General features: G+C 32.1%; 2 protein-coding genes across 7 annotated transcripts in view; both read right to left on the bottom strand.

Moving 5' to 3' along the window:
* The window catches only part of LOC119633831, a 296,277-nt gene extending 290,919 nt beyond the window's left edge, over window positions 1-5,358 (bottom strand). The window contains exon 1 of the mRNA XM_038027644.1: window positions 5,165-5,358. Coding sequence (XP_037883572.1) covers window positions 5,165-5,234 — 70 coding nt within the window. The 5' untranslated portion in view covers window positions 5,235-5,358. The remainder of the gene's footprint in view (window positions 1-5,164) is intronic.
* Window positions 5,359-6,408: 1,050 nt separating this feature from the next.
* LOC119644668 overlaps window positions 6,409-10,808 on the bottom strand; it is a 207,260-nt gene continuing 202,860 nt past the window's right edge. For 5 of the 6 annotated variants that reach the window (XR_005248552.1, XR_005248551.1, XM_038044337.1 and 2 more), the window contains one exon: window positions 6,774-6,905. Coding sequence is in view for 4 of the 6 variants with exons in the window: in XM_038044337.1 (XP_037900265.1) it covers window positions 6,882-6,905 (24 nt within the window). In the remaining 2 variants the exon portion in view is untranslated. Of the gene's footprint in view, window positions 6,527-6,773; window positions 6,906-10,808 lie in introns of those variants that run through there. The other variant, XM_038044335.1, reaches the window with a different exon arrangement.

The raw sequence follows: 10,808 nt of genomic DNA on the forward strand, positions 1-10,808 counted from the left end.
ATATTTATTTATGCGACACCTCTATTCGAAGTGGGTAAGATTCATTTCGAACACGAGCAGATCTCTCTTTGTAGTGATTCAGACGGGCGTCCCCTAAATATTTGGTGATATAAAAATAGAAAAAGAAGTGAAACACACTGTAGTGGCTACATAGTCGTGACATTTCCCATCTCCCTTTAGATAGACGATCGTAGCATTTAAACTTGCTTAGGCTTCTGGCTTTTTGTATGTGTGTGAATATGCAACAGTAGGTAGGTATGCTGCTAGGACGACAATGTCCACGCAGGTAGATGTCAGAAGATTAACCAAAAATTCCCTTTGAAAGCAGGTGACCTACTCTTATAGGTGTATTACTTGTTATTGTTTGATCGTTAGAACAAGAGAGATAGGCATTGCCTGCTAATATCGATCAAGAATATTTACATTTTAAAAGAGTTGCTTGGAATGTCCCAGTGATATTGCTAAATCAAAAGTCGAATCGCCCTTCGTCCAAAGAATTCAGTTAAATAGTAAAAGAAAAAACAGCAGAGCACTCTCTTCATTACTTATTTGCTTAACTTTATTCTGGCATACTTCTCATCGACTTTTTCTTTGTTTATTTATTTATTTATTTATTTATTTATTTATTTTTTTATTTTTATTTTTTTTTTTGCAAGTTTTAATAACAATTTTGAATTATTTATTATTAATTGAAGTGAATAGAGATGCAAGTGCATACTTATGTGATTTATTGTAAAAATGCTCTATAATTACATATTCTAAGCTCATAAAATTCCATTCGCATCCATGAATTAGAAACAAATTTATGCAAATTGTAAAAAAAAAACAATAAAAAACGAAAGAACACTTAAGTGTGCAGGCATTTGCCATAGTAGGTCAGTCATTCCGTACATAATGCGGTGCTTCCAATTGCATCAACTAACAGTTAGAGGGCAAAGGGTCAAACTACCTGCAACAAATTGTTGTAAAAGAAAAAATGAAGTTAAAATTTTACTCTGTTCCTATCCTTCCTTAGTACATATCTGGAATTGTATGTTATTGTTTTTTTTTTTTTTTTTTTTTTTTTTTTTTCTTGTTATCTTAAACTTATAATCGAAATAAGAATGAAGCACATATCCGCTTATTTTGCTGCATTAATCCAATAAAGGATAACTGCGAATGATCTTAAGCGGCAAAGAACGAAATTAAATGAGTATTGTGGGTGTGGCAACTTTTTAAGTTCCCGAAAATTTTTATTCTTTTGACCATAACTAAATACATAACAGTATATGGGTACTGGGAATTTAAAGTGCGTTTCGTTCTCAACAGATGATCTCTGTCGAGACGACAAGCAAACTAAAACTTGAAAGAAGGGATTAGCGGCGGAAAGGGATATACCAGCAATTTATTCAAACATAAAAGTTTTTCTTTTTCTTTTCAAGACTGCGCTCGTAGTTATCTCGTGACAGAGATGCGAATTAAATGAATTTTGATTTAAATTTAAATTCGTAGCAGCAGGATCGGATCCATGTACCTAATCTTTAGAGGAATGGATCTATGGTTTGCCGTTTTAAAAAATTTTTCAAAATTATTTATACTTTTTTTTTTCCATATGTAAATATGTGCCTCGTGGCTTTCCCGACTATTATTATGCCTTTTCTTTTCTTCTCGTAGAAGTTGTGAAAACATAAAACGCTTTTAGTAGGCTGTGTTACAATGGCGTTCAAAGCGACTACTACATGGGAGACAATAGGGAAGAGCTTTACTAAAGAAAGCATCACAGATTGCGAAAAGGAAAGCAGATGGTATGGAAATCCGCTATAAAACCTTCGTTAAATCAAGCCTGTCCCCACGTTCGTCTGATGTCTGTCCATTTACATTTGTGTTAAATCCACAGATCATAATTTTTGAGATATTTTGATGGAATTTGTTACACTGGGGCGCTTTGACGCTCGCATTGGTCCACTTTTTCGACCATTTTCCAGAAACTGTAATTTTCAAAATGTTGCAACGAAACTCGCTAAGTAATAGCGCACCCACATTCTAAATTGATATAAAAAATTTGGTTAGACGGTGGTGCTCGCAGCTGCAATAAGTTTACCAAAAAAAAAAAAAAAAAAAAAAAAAAAAAATTATAGTCAATAACCAGTGATGGAATATATACCGATGACTGTGCTCCGTAACAGTGAAGAGACTTTTTTTTGTTTTTCAAACTTGATGCAAATATTTCTCGTCTCTAAATGAAAAGCTTATGGAGAAATGTTCGAGATTAACCAATTTACAGTCGTTCATATATATCGTAAAACAGTTAATGAAATTCTCATATTGAAGTGAGATGATCAACATTAGAGGTTTGCCTTAAACTGGGATTTGATAAATTTCTACCTTTTGTTCACCTTGTCAATGAAGCATTGCGGAGCATCTTTTAACAAAACCTGTCAATTTTCTCTTTAATGCAATCGAGGCATTCTCAAGCTATAAGGTACTTAGCGTCAACGCCATTCCAACGACAATTGCATGTTGACACTCCATTAAATTGAAGAGCCATCGAGTTAATAGATTCAATCTTTTTTTTTTTTAATATACCGTAAAATATTATATAAAACTAATGTATTTTCGTATATATATTAATTTATAAAAGGTGTGAAGATAAATCCGAATTTAGCCAACAAAGACAGCCTGCCAGGCCTACTTAATGGAGCCGTGTAAGCGCCATAACACCACAGCTTTCCTAAGTAGTTAATAACAAGCTATAGTCGGTTAGTTAAAGGCTACTTACTCCGTTTAAACTAGAAAATCTAAGTTATTTCAAATTTGTATAAAAATCCTTTTCGAACGAGTTAAGATCAAGTCAATCTTTTCTTTCCCAAACAACTTTTAACAATGCTTTGCAATTTGATGCATTACACATAAATCGGCTACGGAAATATATGTAAATGTTAAGGGTCCTAGCATGGCGAAACTGAAAAATGTTCTTTACATAAGAATTTATATAAAAATAGATTTCATGTCAGTAAAAAAAAAAGAAAGAAAATGTTCGACTTACTTGGCCAAACAACTGACATTTTACGAATTTAAGCTCATTTTTAACAGGTTCATGTCCGTTATCCACTTGTGGGGATATATGCAACACATCTAAGGACTTGAGATAGATTAACTTTTATTAAACCGATCGATTCAGAAGGTGATTCAGACATATAGACAAGCGATTCGGGAAATGATTCTGAATAGATCAAAATCACTTTCTAAATCGATTTAAGCTTGACTGTCCGTCTGTCTGGCTGGTTTTTTTATGTTCAATCCAAAGGTCGAAATTTTGGAGATATTTTTATGAAATTTAGTGCACTGAGGTGTTTCGGTTCAAGGACAAACGCCATTGCAAATGGTTCGCAACGAACAACTTTTTCGAACCTCTGCCATATAATGCTTTATATTGAAAAGTCATTATATGAATATCTTTCCGGTGATGTAATGTTTTCTTAATGATGGTCTACGGCCTTCTATAGTGTATTTCTAAATTTTTCTGTTAACGACGTACGCCCCATATACTTATTAGACGTACTTTTACGCTGCGCTAAAATCTCCGTTTTCTCTGATGATCAAATGGCGGAGGATCGTGCAAAGAGAGGAACGAAGAATCAGTAGGAGAAGCGACTGGCAGTTAAATGGACAAATGCAAAAACAAAAAAAAAAAAACAAAAAAATCCCAGTCTTAGGCTTCGCCAAGGACAATATAGTTCTTTCTAAATTAGATTTGAATACCACTACAATCAAACCAGTCTTCGGACGCTGAATAAAACAACGTTAAGCATCCTTATTAAGCAAGAATTAATGTACAATGCACTCTTTTACAGAGAGAAATTTAAGAATCTACTTCTAAGATAACAGAAATAGTTGAGACAAACCTTACCCCTATATGAATATACTCTTAACGAACATATTATATCCGGCATATATATATTTTTTTCCTTTTTTATTATGACCACTCATTCAGAGCGATGAGCAGAAAGAAATGGGTAAAGAGAAGTGGTACGCACACACATTTATACATATATCGTATGTACACACACACACATACATATATATATATATATATATATATATATATATATATATATATATTTTAACGCTTTCATATATTTATTGGGCCTGACCATAAAGCGTTGAAAGCGTGGTTTTGCTTGTCTCCGCACAAACTTTTGATGTCGCCATCGTGACATTAGAGAGCTGCCGTTTTTGTACTAATTACGATGTTAAGGAGTAACAGCATAACAGCTTAAATATGTTTTGCGGGTAATAAATTTTTTCTCACATATTCTAGACGACTTAAAATGTCTATGAAGCAATAAAAAAAAAGAAAGGTTTCATTGACTTCATTTATATATATATATATATATATATACGTGAAAATTCTAATACGGCACTGTACCGCGGTTAATACGATTTAAGCCATAATAATAAAAAGGCATGACGATACGTCCCTCGAAATGGTAACAGCCTTTAGGATTATATAGTGAAATTTCGATATTAATTTTGCTCGCATTATTTAGAGTTTAACAGGCAAAATACATTTACTTAAACAACAAATGCGGACATATCCTCATCTGCGTTTTCGTTTTCATTTCATTTTATCTTTTTGTTTTTTTTTTTTTGCGAGCCTCACAAACGAAGTAATTAGCTTAATATAGGAAGTGTGTTTATGTTCTTTTACGATGCTTTGATAAAAGAAATGAAAAGTTTACGTTGGCCGCAAGTCGAATTTTTAATGCTTAAAGCTTGAAACATATATAAAAATTTACAATATGGGCGTTGGTGACGTGACAGCCAATCTAATAATTAAAAACTTACTTATAACTCTTTGTAAAACTGTATTAAAAATTCCACTGCTTGTTACAAAATTTTGAACGATTGACATAAATCATTTAGTTTTTTTATTTCGATAAATTGATTGATCCGATTGTTCATATCTTGCCATGAAAGTGCAAGACGAGGAAGATATGCTGTAAAAAGCCCTAACCTTCATAGGTAATTAAAGAAGATTTAGATAGGAGAGATACGAAACGTTATCATAATTTCGATGAGGAAAATAAGAAAAAAAAATGTTAACTATAATTTCGGACATTTGATTTATTTATTTATTTTTTTTTTTTTGCCCCTTATCTTTAATATAATAAAGCACACTTACCTCCGGCTGGCGCTACACAATAAAATAAGTGGGCGATAACAAGAGCCCTAAATGGGGCAGTTATTCTCATGACGGCGGTAAATTGTTGAGAAAATTCCTCTTGAACAACAAGAACGCACTTTATCTTCCTGTTCCTTTCCTTTTTCTTTTTCACTTTTGTCCTTTTTTCTCTTTCTCTCTCTATTTTTATTTTCTATCTTTTGCTTAATTGTTCTTTTGTTTGTGTTTTTTGTGTTTTTTTGTTTGTTTTTTTGTATATTTTGTTTTTTTTGTTTTCTTTTTTTTTTTGCTTTTAGTTCGCGTTCTTAGAAGATCGTTGTGATGAGATGTTCTAGTATTATAGTTATTTGTAAAAGATGGCGACGGGCGCTGTTAACAGGTTCACAAATATATGATGGTTTTCCGCTTTCTATGCTGTTTTGTTTTTCGATTTTTCTAATTTCTAGCTAAGCGAATGGATGACGCGAAAGTTTAGTGTTATTGTGACGGAGGATTTACTTTTCTTTTTAGAAATTATTGTTAATTTTTAGGAAAATGTCGTTTTTATTTATGCTAATTGTATGGATTTAATATTATTTGTATTCCATGAGGACACGATGCTTGCTGCCGATGATGACGCTGATGACGACGATGATGATCATAATGATAAAGATACGACCACTTTAGGTGTTGAAGAAACTTTATTATTTACTTCGTTTCTTATTTATTTATTTATTTATATTTTATTTCTCTTCGTTTGCTTTTGCTCTTTTCAATTAATCACATGTTTTGTTTTTAAAATACTTTGCTCCAGTTTAAAAGTTTTGAACACGTACACGTTCGTTGCGGGTTAAGTGTGTTGAAGTGGTAGATGGTGATGGCATGGGATGAAAGTAGAAAGTGCGGCCAGAGCGTTAATACTGAATATGGAAGGAGAGCCACGTTCAAATTACTTTTCTTTTTTTTTTTTCCTTTTTTTACAGTCAAAACCTCAAAGCAAAGCAAATCCGACAACTACTCCAGTCTCTGGCAATATATCGCGCAAAACAACATCATTCATGAGCAACAACAACAACATGTTGACCTTCTACTGCACTACAACGGGGGAGCACTCAACACCCTTACGCACACTAGAACACAAAACGCGTTATTTTATATTCTTAATGGCGCCATAAGTTTTTTTTTTTTTTCCTCCTATTTTTTTTGTTTTGTTTTTATGCTGTTCACACACGAACACATCAAATAAACATATTTACAGAAAAGATGTTTGAAAAATGCTTTCTAGATATTTTGCTTTTCTTTTCTTCTTTTTTTTTCTTTTCTTTCTAAATTTATAAAGTTATCAAAATGTTTGGAGTTTCGTTCTTTATTGTATTCTGTGAGCTGTTCATGTATAAACTTTTATCAGAGTCACAAAATTGAAGAGGAAAAGAGTGACAGAATGAGAGAAAGCGAGAACGAGAGCGAAAGAGAGACAGAGATAAAGAGAGAGAGAGAGAGAGAGAGAGAGAGAGAGAGAGAGAGAGAGAGAGAGTGAGAGTGTGTGAGAGAGAGTGAGACAGAGTGAGACAGAGTGAGAGAGAGAGAGAGAAAGTGAGAAAGATATGAAGCCCTTTGTACTCTGTTCGAATTTTTTTTTTTTTTTTTTTTTTTTTTTTTTAATATCTTTAAAATAAATGAAAACTTTTATTTTGCACTTTGTTAAGCACGGTGACGTGGCACATCATTCGCATCACTTTCAACTTCCGCTCACAAGGCAAACCTGCAAAAATATAGAAAAAAAAAAAAAACAAAATCATAAGGGAAACGAAAATCCAACATCACTTATTGTTAGCAAAAAATAAGAAGAAAATTTCTCTCTTTTTTTTGTTTTAAAATACATAAGTCTATCTATCATCATGAGTAATCAGAAAAAAGAAGAAAAAAGAAGAAAAAAAAACATGAAGAAAAACTTGAGAAATATCTAGATTTCCTACTTAAAAGCAAAGCGCAGTGCAAGCGATACATCATAGCGTTGCGTTATAAATTAACTAACGAATTAACGTAAGCACATACACATCTAAGCGCGTTTGATAATTATGAGACTTCCGTGGGCGAAGATTACAGTCGTACAGCCATTCATTCTTAATCTTATCTCGTCTTTTGCATTATAAATAGCGACACGGCATTTATAAATTTTAAATCACGTTTTATGATTATTTTTGATTAGTAAAGTTGCGCTAACAGGCCGACGGACAGACCCGAAACAGACATATATTATTAGCTTTATTTTGAACGAAACAATGTTTTAGTTTTTCCTCTTCCTCTTCGTCGCCCGTGTGTCCTTTTAATAACACCATTAAATGGACTTACTTTGCCTTTCTTATCCCACACGTATCACAACCAATGAGAGAGATCGATAACCTTGATGAGACAATTTCGCTATCTAGCATTTTTCATTGCCTTCTTCAGAATCGTATTTTGGAAATTTAAAGTATGACCCGTATTCCGTTACTATGAGTCTACAGACTTAAGAAAAAAACAAAAACAAAATATTAGTCTATCTCAACGCAGGAACTCGCAATCCTGATTGGCTAATTGTCATATTTACTCTAAGTAAAGCGGGACACAATTGATTGCGAACAGTGTATTAAATTTTTGGTACAAGTTTTAAGGGCGCATAGTTTACTCGTTCGCTTACTGCTTACAAGAATTTTTACTTTTTTATCATAGGGGGGAAGGATTGCCTTGTATTTGATTTGATAGAAATGCGCAGAGATGCAGCAGGGAAAATATAATCCCGACCAGCATAAAGTCCTAAATCAATTTCGCCCTATCCACTTAGGGTATGCATTTGCCTGCTAAACAGACTCACACCACAACATTCCTCCCAATAAGTTATTTTAAAACTTAGCATAATCATATAAGAAGTTAACTTACTATTGCTCCTAAGCATCTAATCGATATGCTTAACAAATTGTTTTGCAATTTTTCCCGTATTTGATTGACACGGTGTCTAGCAATCTATTCGATTTAAAGAAAGTAAAAAGTGTATTTTTTTTTCTTTTTGCATCAGTTTTAGTCCGAAAATATGATTTACATATAGACTAAAAGATTGAATCCAATAAATAAAGATAGATATCTCTATTTCCATAAAGTCTAGGTTTCGAAAACTAATTAATTTGAATGAAAAAAGTTTCCAAGCAGACCAACTGATCTTCAAGAATTTGTGGAAACGATTACGATGACATGTTGTAGAAATATATATTCTTCATTTTTTCTTTATTTATAGATCTAACGAAATGATCAAACAAATATATATTTTTTAATTTGAAAAAGAACTTATATAAGAGATAATGCTCGCCTGATAGTAGGTTATAGATGAATCTTAAAAAGAAAAAATGGAAATAAAAACAAAAGAAAAGTCTTCTATGACCCTTTGAAAAAAAAAATAGAAATTTTACTCAGAGCATAAATGCAGGATATGCAGTAATCTGGAAACTGTTTAATAAAAGTATTAAGCAAAATAATCATAATTTTTTTTTTTTTTTTTTTGTATTTAACCTTTTTCTTATCGCATTTTTAAAATATTGTTAAACACCTTAGTTACTGACACCAACAACACCGATTTAGTCAACTTTATTAAGAAATTGATTGTTTTTTTTGCATGTTTTTCACCATTTCAAACAGGTAATGGATAACAAATAACAAGCGTATGCAGCAATTTAATGCTGTAAAATCACTGTCAAGACTAATGACAAAGTTGATGCGATAATGAAAGCATTACTTTGCCACATTTGTTGTTGTCAAAGCTTGCTTGCTGTCTACTAGCCTGCCGGCCTGCCTATCTACTTATTCTACCCTAACATAACTGTATATATATATATATATATATATATATATAAAGATTAAACATTAGTCCCTTTACAATACCGTTCAGTGTTGGTGTTGAGTAATAATAGTAGTAAACGAAACGTTCTAGCAGTAGTTGTGATGACAGCAGTAGCAGTAGTAGTAGTAGTAGTAGTAGTAGTAGTAGTAGTAGTAGTAGTAGTAGTAGTAGATAATATTAGCAATAGGTCGCAGAAGTAGTAGTGGTAATGGTGCCAGCTGTTGCTTGTAAGTCTTTACTGCTCTTCAGGCATTTTTATGTTCACGTATACTTAGTTATTCGAACCGAGCACTTATATATATATATATATATATATATATATATATATATATATGCATATGTGTATAGATGTTTGTGTGCTTTTGTATGACATATATATGTATATATACATATGTATGTCATATACATACACATATATCTTTACTCCGATGCTTGTGCAAACAATCTAATCAATTATGTTAATTGTGTGTAACTATTAAAATCCAAACAGAACTATTAGTTGCTAATACACAATCATTATGCAGCAACATCAACCGCATCCAGCACAGCACAGTCGGTAATGGCAAGCAAGCAACCAGCCATAGATTCAGTCAAACCGTCAGTCAACCAACTAACTACCACTACTCAGCCATGACAGCTGTCGAATAAGGGGCAATGCATAGAAGATTGAAAACAATTTTTCTTTACTTTTATTTTTTTTTTATTTTTTTATTTTTATTATTATTACTTTTTTTTTTTTTTTTTTTTTAATACAAAAAAGAAAAAAGAAAAAAATTGCTCCATAACCCTCAAATTAAAGCTGGCAAATATGCATTAGTAATGATATGCGAACGCATATCTGTATGTGTTTGTCATTTGACAGTTTGTTTAACAATAGCAAAAGAAAAAACAAAAACAGAAAAAAAACAAAAAAAAAAAAATAAAAAAAAGAATTAAGCAAATTTATTAAAGCAAATGTTGATGTTTGCCCAAGAGCAACAAATGTCGATGATTTGATAACATAACACACGCGTACATATACATATGCATACGCTACCATAGATACGAGTACAAATAAATGTTAATTAATATTAATTAAAGCTTTTCAAATTTTGAATGAATGCTGTCTTGAACATAAATTCGCACATGTACATATATAGCTAATATAGAGATAGATTCATTGCCAATATGTACATACACATATATTATATTATATATGAGAATCTGCACCTAAAAGGAAGCAGAGGCGATGAGGAGATTGACTGTTGAGGTCTTATCGTAAATATTTTTGTGCTTTTTTTTTTTCTTTTTTTTTTTTTTTTTAGTGCGATTTAATAAAACCCTCTCTGGTATATGACATATATGTACAGTTTTGTTCACGTTATTGTTTGCCTGTCAGATCGTATCTACTTTTCCGGGGCTTGAAGAGAAAATGCGGAATTTTTTTAATGTATACATTATTTAACCGTAAACAATAAAGACAAGTATTGTCAATATTGTAACATTTCCTTCCTTTAGATCATAAAGTTTCAACAAGTCGTCTGAATATCTACCTATACATCTATAGCCACAACAAAAAAAGGAACAATAACAATAAGAACAACAACAACAACAACAACAACAACAACAACAACAACAACAACATTAATAACAACAAGCTCAACAAAGACCCCATAGCAACTAGCTTTCCCTTAGTGTGTATGTATCTATCTATATCAATATATATATATTATATCCACATATGTATCTACTATATATGTAGTCTCTCTCTCTCTCTCTCTCTCTCTCTCTCTCTCTCTCTCTCTCTCTCTCTCT

The sequence above is a fragment of the Glossina fuscipes genome, unplaced genomic scaffold (genome assembly GCF_014805625.2).
Source record: "Glossina fuscipes isolate IAEA_lab_2018 unplaced genomic scaffold, Yale_Gfus_2 0, whole genome shotgun sequence".
In the NCBI taxonomy this organism is placed as follows: domain Eukaryota; kingdom Metazoa; phylum Arthropoda; class Insecta; order Diptera; family Glossinidae; genus Glossina; species Glossina fuscipes.